The sequence below is a fragment of the Bubalus bubalis genome, chromosome 18 (genome assembly GCF_019923935.1).
Source record: "Bubalus bubalis isolate 160015118507 breed Murrah chromosome 18, NDDB_SH_1, whole genome shotgun sequence".
Lineage (NCBI taxonomy): Eukaryota > Metazoa > Chordata > Mammalia > Artiodactyla > Bovidae > Bubalus > Bubalus bubalis.
Window position 1 is genome coordinate 56,936,664 of NC_059174.1, and position 13,722 is coordinate 56,950,385.

General features: G+C 48.9%; 1 protein-coding gene and 1 long non-coding RNA gene across 12 annotated transcripts in view; one reads left to right on the forward strand and one right to left on the reverse strand.

Moving 5' to 3' along the window:
* SIGLEC10 (sialic acid binding Ig like lectin 10) overlaps positions 1 to 2,996 on the reverse strand; it is a 14,975-nt gene extending 11,979 nt beyond the window's left edge. For 6 of the 10 annotated variants that reach the window (XM_044931418.1, XM_025270101.2, XM_006065890.3 and 3 more), the window contains exons 1-5: positions 2,874 to 2,977; positions 2,164 to 2,538; positions 1,712 to 1,996; positions 1,025 to 1,072; positions 677 to 940 (exon numbers count right to left, since the gene is read on the reverse strand). In XM_044931418.1, the coding sequence (XP_044787353.1) occupies positions 677 to 940; positions 1,025 to 1,072; positions 1,712 to 1,996; positions 2,164 to 2,538; positions 2,874 to 2,940 (1,039 nt within the window). In that variant the 5' untranslated portion in view covers positions 2,941 to 2,977. Of the gene's footprint in view, positions 1 to 676; positions 941 to 1,024; positions 1,073 to 1,711; positions 1,997 to 2,163; positions 2,539 to 2,630 lie in introns of all 10 variants that reach the window. The other 4 variants (XM_044931417.1, XM_006065884.3, XM_025270104.2 and 1 more) reach the window with 4 other exon arrangements.
* LOC112580420 overlaps positions 1 to 8,482 on the forward strand; it is a 10,561-nt gene extending 2,079 nt beyond the window's left edge. The window contains exons 2-4 of one of the 2 annotated variants that reach the window (XR_006546088.2): positions 1,384 to 1,776; positions 5,374 to 5,610; positions 8,225 to 8,482. This is a non-coding gene — a long non-coding RNA (uncharacterized LOC112580420). Of the gene's footprint in view, positions 1 to 1,383; positions 1,777 to 4,754; positions 5,232 to 5,373; positions 6,467 to 8,224 lie in introns of those variants that run through there. The other variant, XR_003104811.2, reaches the window with a different exon arrangement.
* Positions 8,483 to 13,722: the final 5,240 nt, after the last annotated feature.

Sequence of the window (13,722 nt, forward strand, 5' to 3'; positions counted from 1 at the left end):
GAGCCTGGCCAGTTACTGTCCATGGGGTCGCAAAGAGTCAGATGCGACTGAGCACATCCACATGCATATGTAACGAAGCCTCCGTAACCATCTCCCCAAAGGGGGTGAACAGATGGAGATTTGGGGAACATGGTGCCCAGGAAGAGGGCATGGAAGGTAGGTGCCCCTTCCCCATACCTTGCCCTAAGCATCGCTTCCATCTGGCTGTTCGTGAGTTAAGAGTCTGTTGTAATAAACCGGTAATCTAGTGAGCAAACTATTTCTCTGAGCAGCTCAAGCAAATTCATGGAACCCAAGGAGGAGACCATGGGAACCTGCAATCTATTACTGGTGGGTCGGAAGCACGGTGACACCCTGGACTTGTCATTGGCAGCTGAGGTGGGGGTGGGGCCAGCCTTGTGGGCCCCATCCCTTAACCTTCGGGGATCTGACTGACGCTCTCTCCAGGTAGACAGGATCAGAACCGAGTTGAGCTGTAGGACAGCCCGCTGATGTGGGAGAATTGCTTGGTGGTGTGGGGAAAATCCCGCCCCGCTCCTCCCATCAGAGCTAGAAGCAGAATCTTTGGTTCCGTTGGCCTGGAGTTCCAGGTCCCCGTGGAGCTCTAGGACTCTGCCCCCAGCCCCCTTGCCTCTTCCCCAGCCCCCCACCCCAGGTCCCTACCAGTCACACTCACACTGCACTGAGAGGTCCAGGCTGCGGCTCAGGAAGCCAAGCCTGTTCTCAGCCCGGCAGGTATAGCGACCCGCGTCCTCGGCCTTCACCCCGGGCAGCGCCAGCTCCAGAGCTGTGGAGCCCAAGGGGTGGGACCAAGAGAGGACTCTGTCCTGCAGGGTCCAGCTCAGTGTGGCCAGCGGCAAACTGTCCGCGGTACAGAGCAGCCGCAGGGACTGGCCTTTCTGGACTTCCAGGTGTGGGCTCTCTCCCCTGGGCTCCAGAGCTGCAGAGAGAGAAAGAGAGACAGCAAGAGAAGGACCACATCGGGAAACGCCACTCCCCCTGCCCTCCTGACACCCTCAAGTACCTGGCTCATCGGTGTAGGAGATGCTGATAACCAGGTCTTTGGGGGCATCTGTTAACAGGATTGGGAGTTGGCTTTGGGGAAAGTGAAAGTCGCTCAGTCGTGTCCGACTCTTTGCAATCCCATGGACTATACAATCCGTGGAATTCTCCAGGCCACAATACTGGAGTGGGTAGCCTTTCCCTTCTCTGGAGAATCTTCCCAACCCAGGGATCAAATCCAGGACTCCCGCATCGCAGGCGGATTCTATCCCAGCTGAGCCACAAGGGAAGCCCAAGAATATTGGCGTGGGTAGCCTATCTATCCCATCTCCAGCGGATCCTCCGGACCCAGGAATCCAACCGGGGTCTCCTGCATTGCAGGTGGATTCTTTACCAGCTGAGCTGTCAGGGAAGCCCGGCTTTGGAGAGGAATGATACATTCCCCACCGCCAGAGAGCACTCCCTCGGGGAAAAGAAAGTGTGACAGTCCCCCGGGAAGACAGGCGACGCATGAGTGCCCAAGATGCGCTTGCGGATAGAGGACCATATGGCAGCCGCGTTCCCCTCCCAGGGCCGAGCCCAGCATCGCGAGACTCCGCGCCTTCCTCCCCGCGGGCCGCCAAGAGCTGTCGGTCATCGCCCAGCCCCTCTCTCCACCTCCCCATCCTTCGAGCCTGGAGCGCACAGTCCTTCCCGCCCCCAGACTCACACGCCACGCTAAGCCGGACGGTGTTCTCCGTGCTCACACCCTCTCCGGAGAAGTCCACTCTGCAGGTGAGCTCAGTGTTGTGGTCCTGGGGTCTGGGTGTGAAGGTGAGCTCTGAGAAGTAGGAAGTTCTCGAGCTGGCGTCGTGGGGGGAGACGGTGTTCCCGATCCAGGAGAGAGTAGGGACGGGACATTCGTCAAAGATCCAGTTAAACGCACAGAAGAGCGTCACCTGGTGCCAGGGCTGCAGGATCTCAGGGACGTAGATCTCCGGCTTCTGTGTCAGGGCTGGGATGGACCGAGAGAGGGTGGGATGCCAGCCCCGGATTGGGGGGTACCCTGGGGGGGGGGGGGTCACACATGGTCTGTTCTTTACAGCCCCTCCCCAGTATGAGAAGGTGGGGGAGGGGGTCCCCCCTCCCCGCGCCCCATTCCAGCTCGAGCCAGTTCAATACCTGTCACCTCCAGATAGAACTTGTATTCCATGAAATTATATTTCACATAATCGCCTCTCTCGAACCGGAAGAAGTACAGTGCGCTATCCTCCAGGTGTGCCTCTTTGATGAGCAAGGAGCAGCTCTCACTGGGATCGCCAAGGAGCTGGAATCGGCCCTGGGTGTTTGTGTCCACGTCCTGATCTGGCTTGTTGGTGGCCACTGGCAGACTGGGCTTGGGGGTCTGGTCTCTGAACCAGAAGCCGTAAGCTGGGGTGGTGGGACTCCATCCTCTGGAGGGGTAGAAGATGGAGCATGGCACGACCACGCACAGGCCTTCTTGCACCATCACGAACTCCTGCACCTGTAGCTTGAATGAGTCCAGAGCCTGCGACCCTATGGGGGAGACAGAGGTTCAAGCTGCAAGCCCAGCCCGGACCCCAACACCCTAGCCCCAGGGCCCCTCCTGGCCACCCCCATCCACTCACCGCCCCACAGCATGGCCAAGAACAGCGGCAGGAACATCTCAGGCACTTGGACCTTCCTGGGACACACTCATTCCCCAGACACTTTGACAGGCAGTGGGTAAGGGCAGAAGGCGGAAGCTGAGCCCTGGGGGACTGATGCATGAAATGCGCTTCTGGTGCACAGACCCACACGACTCTTTTTCCTTTTCTGGACTCTCCCCACCACCACCTGGCACCCACTTGAACTCACTCTGGGGAGCTCACCTGGTGTCTGGGCTCCCTGAGCTGGTCGCCTTTCCCAGTCATCTCTGGGGGAGGGGCTGGAGAGCATGTGTCTAACCTTGGGGCCTGGCTTTGGGTGGGTGTAAGCTGGGGCCTCTCCCACTTGACCCTGAGTCGTTAGAGAAGCAGAAGTGAAAGTCCCCAGTAAGCCCTTCCAGGGTGACTGCGGTGATTTCTGGGGCAGAGGGTGGTGGTGGTGCAGGGCTGGTCTTGCCAGATAAAAGGCAGAATGCCCAGTTAAAATTGGCTTTCAGATAAATAATATTTTCTTTAGTATAAGTATGTCTCAGAAGTATAAGCATGAGATATTCATGTGTGCATGCTCAGTCGCTTCAGTCGTGCCTGACTCTTTGCGACCCTATGGACTGTGGCCCACCAGGCTCCTCCGTCCGTGGGATTTCCCAGGCAAGAACACTGGAGTGGGTTGCCATGCCCTCCTCCAGAGGATCTTCCCAACACAGGGATCAAACCCCAAGTCTCTTATGTCTCCTGCATTGCAGGCAGATTCTTTACTGCTGAGCTACTGGGGAAGCCCATGCATGAGATATGCTTCTACTAAAATTATTCACTGTTTAGATCTGAAATTCACCTTTAACTGAGCACTTTGCATTTTTCTTGGCTATATCTGGCAATCCCAGGCTGGTCTCTGTCCCTACCCCTTCACCCTCCCTGATGGGCTCACTGGAGCCTGTCCCCTAAGATCTCTATCTGCTTCCCCATCTCCCCTTCTGTCCCACAGTTGGATGACATACATTTGTAACACCTGCTGTGAAAAAAAACTCAGGATCCCTGGTGGGTCAGTGGTAAAGAATCTGCTTGCAAGGCAGAAGACTCAGGTTCAATCGCTGTGTTGGGAAGATCCCCTGGAAAAGGAAATGGCAACCCACTCCAGTATTCTTGCCTGGAGAATTCCATGGACAGAGGAGCCTGGTGGGCTATAGCCCATGGGACTACAAGAGTTGAATTTGACTTAGAGACTAAACCACCACCCCAGCCACGGTGATGCCAATGGTGGCATCTTTGGCAGTGTAAGAGGCACGGGAGCTGTGCAGTCAGTCAGTGTAACTGCCCCAGACCTTGACTGTTGTTCCCTTCACCTTGAAATTGATTCTCTGTTTTGGTCACATAGAGATGCCATGTTTGCCCTCTTGACCTCCACTCCCTGGGACCTTGTGTGTGGCAGGTGCCCTGCTGTGAAGGGGGGAGGGGGAACGCACATAGGTAAATCAGACAGTGTCTGACCTTGGGGGATCCCAGCTTGGTAAACGAAAAGCCTTAGAAATGGAAAAGCGCTGAAGTGTTCATAAAGGTTCCGCCCCACACGCTGAGACAGATGTCCCAGCCTGGCCCTGGGGAAAGGGTGTTCACTTCCTCCTGGCGGAGTCAGGAGGGGCTTCCTGGAGTGACATGTAGCTATCCTTGTCTTCAGATCCGCTGTGTTAATTGGCCGTCATAAAACCACACAGAAAAACAAACAAACAAACAAAAAACAACACAGAATGAGTGGCTTAAACAACAGAGATGTATTTCCTCACTGTTATGGAGGCTGCAAGTTCAAGGCCAAGGTGTCAGTAGGGTTGATTTCTTCTAAGGTCTCTTTCCTTGACTTGGAGACGGCCATCTTCTCTTCGGGTCTTCAGCTGGTCTGGCTTGTGTGTGTGTGTGTCCTTCATAAGGACAGCAGTCATATTGGGCTGGGACTCTGCCCTGTGACTTCATTTCAACTGAATTAGTTCTTTAAAGATTCTATCTCCAGTTGTATATTCTGAGACACTGGGGGTTAAGGCGTCAATGTATGAACTTGGAGGCCGAGGGAGCGCAATTCAGCTCATAACATCCACCCTCCTCTTCATCTGCTTCCAGGTCCCCACTGCCCATCCTGGGCTTTCTCTCGGGGATGCCCTTGCATCCAGGGACAGAGGGGGAAGGGTCTCCCAGAGGGAGGAGTGAAAAGGAGAGAAGAAACCTGGGTCCTGCTGGGAGCTTCCCCTGAAGGAGCCGAGAACTGAAGTGCCCCACCGTCAAAGCTTAGATCCAGTCTTGCCCCCGCCTTGGAGTGTCTCCATGCCTCTCTGAGGCTAACGGGAGCAGGAACCAAGAGGGTGGCAACATCTCAGGCCTTCCGAGGGTTTCTCCGCACTATTCCGCACTGCTCCGTCAGCCCGAAAAGGGAGAGAGAGAGGACCCTCTGCTACCCTGGGGCCAAAAAGATACCAACCTGTGGCTACCCTGTTCCTCTGAACCAACCCAGAGGTCTCCCATTCTCCCGTCAATGATCATGGGCCATCCGTGGGGTTACATACGCCTTCGAACCTCAGCGCTGATCCCTGAGATGTGGAGGTGAGGAGGCCTCCTGTACCAGGCGAGGTAATCTGGGCAGCTTTACGTCCGTAGCCAGGTGGGCAGAGGCAGGTGGAAACTGAGAGGGGCCAAGGGACCCTTCAGTGACCCTGCTTGTGGACCAACCCATCCCCTTCCGCAGGCAGCTGCCAAGAGGTTCATGGAGGCGGTCCTGAGACCATCAGCTCCCCTCCTCCGCTTTCCTGGAAACGCCGTGGGTCCACTCTTCTCATCACAGGAAAAGTATTTCCGGTCACAGAACCTGCCCTTTCTTTCCTGCCCATCCTGCTTTTCCTGGTCCCATCTTGCCTCCATCCTCACATCACTCAAACTCTTCCTGTCAAGATCGCCGAAGACCTCGAATGCTTAAAAGCCCTAGGTAAATTATGTTCTCATCTCACTTGGATGCTGCCCACCCAGCAGCATTTGATGTGCTCGGTTGCCCCCTGCCTGCCTGCTTCTTGAAGCACTGACTCAGTCTGGCCTCTGTGTCCCCTGGAGCTGTCATCTGAAGGCACCTGCTGGAGCTGGGCTGCACGTAGCAAGCAGAAGACACGGTTGTTATTGTTGTGTTAGTTGCTCAGTTGTGTCTGACTCTTTGTGACCCCATGGACTGTATGCCCCTCTGTCCATGGAATTCTCCTGGGAAGAATACTGGAATGGGGTGCTGTTCCCTTCTCCTGGGGGATCTTCCCAACCCTGGGATCGAGCCCAGGTCCATACTTCCCTGGTTTTCCTCCGACTTTTCTAGACACTCTTCCTCATCTTTAAGAGTTCTGCCTCTTCCCCTGACTCCTAAATCTTAGAATGTATCAGGATCACTCTCCCAAGATGTCCTATTTCCTCCATGACCTTAAAAACCTTTGCTATGTGTGATATTGTGACTTGCAGTAAATACATACTTTGGTCTTTGTTCATGGTTCCTGGCCCACAGTTCCCCAAACCCTTGGAATTTCCTGAGTGAGAAGAGCAATAGGAGCATCTTTTGTTAAAAAAAAAAAAAAAATGGTCTCATGTCCTCAATTCCTGAAAACACTTTGGAGCTAGAAATGGGTGTCTTGTTATTCTTAACAAACCCCTATCCACCATACCAGAGTTTTTGTTAATGGGGTGACTTTTGGAAAGCACAAACAGATGAGGGCTGGTTGTCAGGGGAATGAACCCTGTGATTAGAAGGTTAGAATTTTCCGTTCAACCCCTGACCTAGCAGGAGGGGAGAGGAGCTGGAAATTGAATCAGTCCCCATGGCCACTTATCTAATCAACTGTGCCTATGGAATAAAGCCTCCACTGGAAAAAAAAAAGAGAAGTATGGGGTTCAGAAGGCTTTCAGGTCAGGGCATATGTGAAGACTTGGGGAGAGTGGTACATGTCCCCAAAGAGAAGGCATGGAAGCCCTGAGCCCTCTCCCCATACTTTGCCCTGTGCACCTTTCCCATCTGACTATTCTGAGTTACATGTCCTTTTATAATAAGCCAGTAATCTCGAAATAGCCTGCTTCTCTTAGCTCTTCTGCTTTTCAGGGGCCCAAAGGTCATGATTTCTGGTACCAACATCTGCCCATATCCTAGCATCATCCTGATGTCTTTGCCTCAGCCCCATGTACGATCTATCTGCATGACCTATCAGTTCAACTTAAAAAAAAATAATTTTGTTTATTTTTGGCTGCACTGGGTCTTCGTTGCTGCGTGGGCTTTTCTCTAGCTGCAGTGAGCAGGGGCTACTCTCTAGTTGCAGCATGCGGGCTTCTCATTGCAGCGGCTTCTCTAGATGCAGAGCACAGGCTCTCAGGCACCCAGGCTTCAGTAGTGGCGGCTCCCGGCTCTAGAGCACAGGCTCAGTAGTTTGGCGCTCAGTCTTAGTTGCTTCAAAGCATGTGGGATTTTCCCAGACCAGGGATCGAACCTGTGTCTCCTGCGTTGCCAAGTGAATTCTTTACCACTGAGCCCCACCAAGGAAGCCCTCAACTTTTTAAATATTAAAAAAAAAATGTGCTCCCTTATCCCCCTCCCCACTTTCATTCATTACCCTAGTCTTAGGGGAACACAATTGACATTTTGAGTCAGATAGTCCTTGGTGAGTAGAAGCTGCCCTGCACATTGTGTAGAGTATTGAGGAGCATTCCTGGCCTCCCTACTCACTACTCTTTACTCCCCGCCTTCCCATCCCAGGTTCAACAATAAAAATGTCTCCATGCATTGTCACCTGTTGACAAAATCACCCTTGATTGAGAATGACTATCTAGGTCCTAGTCACCACTACCACTCATCTGCATGACAAAAATCTATCAATGATTCTCCTTGCTTCCTTTTAAAAAAAAATTATTGACGTATAGTTGATTTACAACGTGTTAATTTCTGCTGTGTGGCAAAGTGAGTCTGTCGTACACATATGCGCATTCTTTTTCCAGATTCTTTTCCGTTATGGTTTATCACTGGATACTGACTATGGTTCCCTGCTTCCATTTTTACTCCCTCCCTAATGCCGTTTCAACACAGCAACCAGAGTTACTGTTAAAATAGAGATTAGGTCATGTCACCCTCTTACTTAAACATTTCAATGGCATTTCATTCTATTTAGGAGAAAAATCTAATCACCTCAACCCACCGAACTTCACCAGGTGTAACCCCCAGTGATCCCTGCAAACTCATTTTGAATCCACTTCACTTTACATCCGCATTCTCTCCAATGATACCTACCCTCTCTGTTTCTCACATTTACCAAATTTGTTTCCACCTCAAGAACATGATGCTAGCTGTCCCCTCTTCCAGGAATGCTCTTCCTGTGGCTGGTGCCCTTTTTCACCGTTTTCAGGTCAGAGGCCATCTCTTCCGAAATGTTTTTCCTGAACTTACAATGAAATTGCCCCAACATTTCCCCACTCGTACACTTTCCCCCCCCCCACCCGCATATTTCTGGTGATTCCTTGAACCTCCTCTGAGCTTTCCACCTCTCCTCCGTGTGACCAAAGCATCTCCCCTCTCTACTTTGCAGTTGCCTTCTCATCCAAGCCACCCTTCCCCAACCCTTGGCCAGACAGCAGATGAAGGGTTACCCGAGTCTGGAAGAACATTTTTTCAGTCATCCTTGTATCTGTCTTCTCTGCCTAAGAATGTTCAGATAGTCTCTGAGTCTATTCCTTAAAAAAAAAAAAACAAAAAACACTCTGCAAGCTTCTGGTTTCCTTCTCGAATTCAATAGATGTTGAGCACCTGCTGTCTGCCCCTGAGGTCACAAGGGCAAAGACAGATACTGAGGGGAAGTGAGAGGTGGGTGGGTGGGTAGGTATGGGGTTGGAGAGGTTGAGGAGGAAGAAGAGAGGTCCATAGGTATGTGTGTACGTGTAGGTAGGTGGGTAGGCATCTCAAGATTCTGTCCTAGGAAGGATGCTGGGTGTGGGTCTGAGGACTGGACTCAGGACGGATGAATGAAATGGATGTAAGGAAGCATTCCAGGGTGAATGGAGAATCCGAGTTTGGCTATATTTGAATTCCTGGGGGTGCTGAGGAGCCTTGGTTGGAGAAAAGGGGCTATCTTAGGCACCCCCTGTGTGATCAGTTGGGTCAGACTCTTTGCGGCTCCGTGGACTGTGGTCAACCAGGCTCCTCTGCCCATGGAATTTCCAGACAAGAATACTGAAGCGGGTTGCCATTTCCTCCTCCAGGGGATCTTCCCGACCCACGGATCGAACCAGCGTCTCTGACATCTCCTGCATCGACAGGCAGATTGTTTACCTACTGCACCACCTGGGAAGCTGTTGTTGTGCTTAGTCATGCAGTCGTTTCCGACTCTTTGCGACCCCGTGGACTGTAGCCTGCCAGGCTTCTGTGTTCATGTGGGATTCTCCAGGCAAGAATACTAGACTGGGTTGCCATGCCCTTCTTCAGGGGATCTTCCCAACCCAGGGATCAAACCGAGGTCTCCTGCACTGCAGGCAGATTCTTTACCATCTGAGCCACCAGAGAAGCTAGTCCAGGGAAGCTAGACACCCCCTACCTGGCATCTTGGTATCATTCGGATACACCTGTCTGTCTCAGTTCGCACCCATAGCGCTTGTGCTGCAGTTCATAACGCTGTCCCCAGAGGGCGCTCCACTTCCCCTGGCGCAGACTGACCCCTCTGCCCCAGTCACCAGAATCTGTGCTGTCCAGAGTCCAGAAGAACTGCAGCTCCCTCGGGAATGTTTCCCAGGTTCTGGACACATTTGCAAATGATGCTTGTCCAAAAAGGCTGCATTCAAACTCACTGAACCTAGGAACAAGGAGTCTGCTCCTCTCACTGTACCTCAGTACAGCCGAGTCTCTGCTGAAAGGAGCATATCAAAGCAAGCACTTAGTTAGCACAACCACCCCACTGCCCTCACCCTTCCTGAAATTTAAAATACCTCAATATCTACCCCACACACACTTTCACGGTGTCATTCTCAAATGACTTCCACTGAGACACATCAAACTTGTGATGTCTACACAAGAAAATGTTCCTGTGGTGTTTCAGTCTGTTCCTGCTGCTGTATTAGACATACCAAAAGCAAGATCTGAAATCATGAAACTCTTAGAAGAAAATATAGGCAGTAGTCTCTTTGACATTGATCTTAAAGACATCTTTTTGTCTCCTTAGGCAAGGGAAACAAAAGCAAAAATAAATCAACAAAACTCTAAGAAACTAAAAAGCTTTTCCACAGTGAAGGACAAAACAAAAACACAGCCTACTACATGGGAGAAGATATTTGCAAATAGTAGATCCGATAAGGGTTAGGGTTACAAAAGCCTCATGCGACTCAACATCAAAAAGAAAAAAAAAGCACTCTGACTAAACATAGGCAGAGGACATGAGTAAACATTTTTCCAAAGAAGACAAACATATGGCCAAGAGACACAAGAAAAGATGCTCTGTACCACTCATCTTCGAGGAATCAAAACCAGAATGAGCTACCACCTCACACCTGTCAGAATAGCTGTTATAAAAAAAGACAACAAATAACAAAGATGTGGATAAAAGGGAACCTTTGTGCACTGTTGCTGGAATTGTAAATTGGTGCAGCTGTTGTGAGGAACAATACAGATGTCCCTCAAAAAATTAAAAATTGAATTGCCATACGATCCAGCAATTTCACTTTGGGGTATTTACTCAAAGAAAACAAAAACAATAAGTTGACAATATATACGCACAGCAATGTTCACTGCAGCATTATTTACAATAGTCAAGATATGAAAGCAGCCTAATGGTCCATTGATAGATGAATGAGTACATAAGATACATATGACATTACAATATACTCAGATATAAAAAATGAAATCTTGCCATTTTGGACACTTTGGATGAATCTACAGCATATTAAGGGGGCTTCCCTGGTGGCTCAGAGGGTATAGAGTCTGCCTTCAATGCAGGAGACTCAGGTTTGATCCCTGAATCAGGAAGATCCCCTAGAGAAGGGTATGGCAACTCAGTGCAGTATTCTTGCCTGGAGAATCCCATGGACAGAGGAGCCCGGTGGGTGATGATCCATAGGACTGCAAAGAGTTGGACATGACTGAAGTAACTTAGCACACATGCATGCAGGGCATATTATGCTAAGTGGAATAAGTCAGGTACAGAAATACAAATATCATATGATCCTGTACATGGAATCTAAAAAATAAAGCATACAGACAAGACAAAATGAAAACAGACTCACAGAAAACAAATGGGTGGTTGCTGGAGGGGAGGAAGTGGTGGTGGTGAGGCCGAACAGGCAAAGGAGATAAGTGCAAACCACCACTTATAAAAACAATAAGCCATAAGGATGCAATAAACAACATACGGATTATGGTCAATGATACTGTCCTAACTTTGTGTTGGGACAAGTGGTTACTAGACTCGCCATGGTGATCAGTTCATAATGTTTGCAAATGTCAAATCACTATGTAGTACACCTGAAACTAACACAATATTGTACATCAATGCTATTTCAACAAAAATTAAAGAGCCCTTAAAATATTGACCCAACATGCAAATAACTTAATTGCTCATCATGAAAAAGACTAGTATTATTTAAAGAAATACAAGACCATGTCATCAACCACATAAAATTGACAATGTCCGGCAATCAGTGAAAAATTACTAGACATAAAGAAGTAGGAGCATATGACACTTAATGAAAGAAAAATTACTCAGTGAGACATGACAGAGGAAACAGACCTAGCAGACAGATACATTAAAGCATTTATTACAAATATGATCCACATACTCAAGGACATAAAGGAAAACATTAACACAATAAAAGAAGAAATATGAGATTAAAAACTAAGGAACTTCTGGAGATGAAAATAAATGACCTGAGGTGAGAGTTTCACTGAATGAGACTAAGAGCTGATTCAACATTGTGGAAGAACAATCAGTAAACTTGAAGATATAGAACAGATCCTATTCAAACTGAAGAGTATAGAGAAAAAAGACTGGAAATGGTGAACAGATGCTCAGGGCCAATAATGAGATCATATTGGGCAATACCACATATGTAAAATTGGAGATGCAGAGGAGAATAGGAGAATAGAGACAGGAAGACTAGAAATATATACATATACATATATATATAAAAGAACAGAAATATATGTATAATAAAATATATATAAACATTGACTTCAATTTCACAAATATGATCACAAGTATAAAATTTCAGACTCAAGATACTTAACACACTCCAAGTAGGATAATCTCTGTCTGTCTCCCTCTTGCTCACACACAGATACATACACATTTACACACCAAGGCACATATTAATTAAATTATTTAATTTATTTTTAAACCATGCCTCATGGCTTGTGGGATCTTAGTTCCCCAACTAGGGATTGAACCCATGCCCTTGGCAATGAAAGTGGGGAGTCCTAACCCCTGGACAGCCAGAGAACTCCCTTAATCAAATTTTTTAAACCCAGTGAAAAAGAGAAAATGTTAAAACCAGCCAGAGAAAGATATAAACTACAAAGAAAGATGAAAGTAACAGCAGAATTCTCATAAGAAACTAAGCAAGCCAAAATAATTTGAACAACAGAAAGGAGGAAAATTTAACCTAGAATTCCTAATCCAATAAAAGTATCTTAGGCAAAAACTGATAGGCAAACAATGGCTGAGAGAATTCATTACCAACATACCTACACTACAAAAATATAGGAAAAGACCTTCAGGTAAAAGGAAAATGATACTATAGAGAAAATATTTGGTTTTTGTTTAGTTGCTAAGTCGTGTTCAACTCTTTTGTGACCCCATGAACTGTAGCCCGTCAGGCTCCTCTGTCCATGGGGATTCTTCAGGCGAGAATACTGGAGTGGGTTGCCATTTCCTTCTCCAGAGCCTCTTCCTGGCCCAGGAATCAAACCCTCATCTCCGCATCTCCTGCGTCGGCAGGAGGATTCTTTACCACTGAACCACCTGGGAAGCCCAGAGAAACTATACTCTTGTCTTAAATTACAAATAAATCTGAGAAACGAGGCAGGGTTACCTTAAAGCAAAAGGGCAGCTTTATTGTTCACAAGGTTTGTAAACCAGGGATAAGAAGCCTTTGGCTGTAACCAAAAGTATGTTCCTTGGAGGTGAAGGGGTGAAGGACTCTGAAATGCACAAACCATGGAAGCAATGCTGCTGCTGCTGCTGCTGCTGCTAAGTCGCTTCAGTGGTGTCCGACTCTGTGCGACCCCATAGACGGAAGCCCATCAGGCTCCCCCGTCCCTGGGATTCTCCAGGCAAGAACACTGGAGTGGGTTGCCATTTCCTTCTCCAGTGCATGAAAGTGAAAAGTGAAAGGGAAGTCGCTCAGTCGTGTCTGACTCTTAGCAACTCCCTGGACTGCAGCCTACCAGGCTCCTCCATCCATGGGATTTTCCAGGCAAGAGTACTGGAGTGGGGTGCCATTGCCTTCTTTCCGATGGAAGCAATAGGACATGCAAAAAGAGACCGGATGGCCCTGGCAGACCGACCACAAGTCCTTGCTGGCTGACCTGTCATTTCCGATGATGGCTGTCATCAGAGCATGTCCTGAGCGGTTTTTCTAGTAAAAATCTTAGCACAATCAGAAATTCTTACAGTTTTTGTTTGTGGTTTTTCTAAGAACACAGTGTACGTGATTGAACCCTATGTCTGTCATGACTGCCTGGCTCCAGTTTATTTGGGGTCCCTGTTAGCCACAGTGGGTCCATTTTCCATGTTCTCTCCACAGGAAAAGCCTCTTATGTTTTTCCTTGTGTGAAAGTGTTAGTGGCTCGATCGTGTCCAACTCTTTGCGACCCCATGGACTGTAGCCTGCCAGGCTCCTCTGTCCACGGGATTCTCCAGGCAAGAATACTGCAGTGGGTTGCTCTTCCCTTCTCCAGGGGACCTGCCTGACCCAGAGGTCAAACCTGCACCTCCTGTGTCTCCTGCATTGGTAGGTGGATTCTTTACCACTGAGCCACCTGGGAAGCCCCCTTAGGGCATTTTGTTTTTACAATAAAATAATGAAGAGCAACTGAAATGATTCA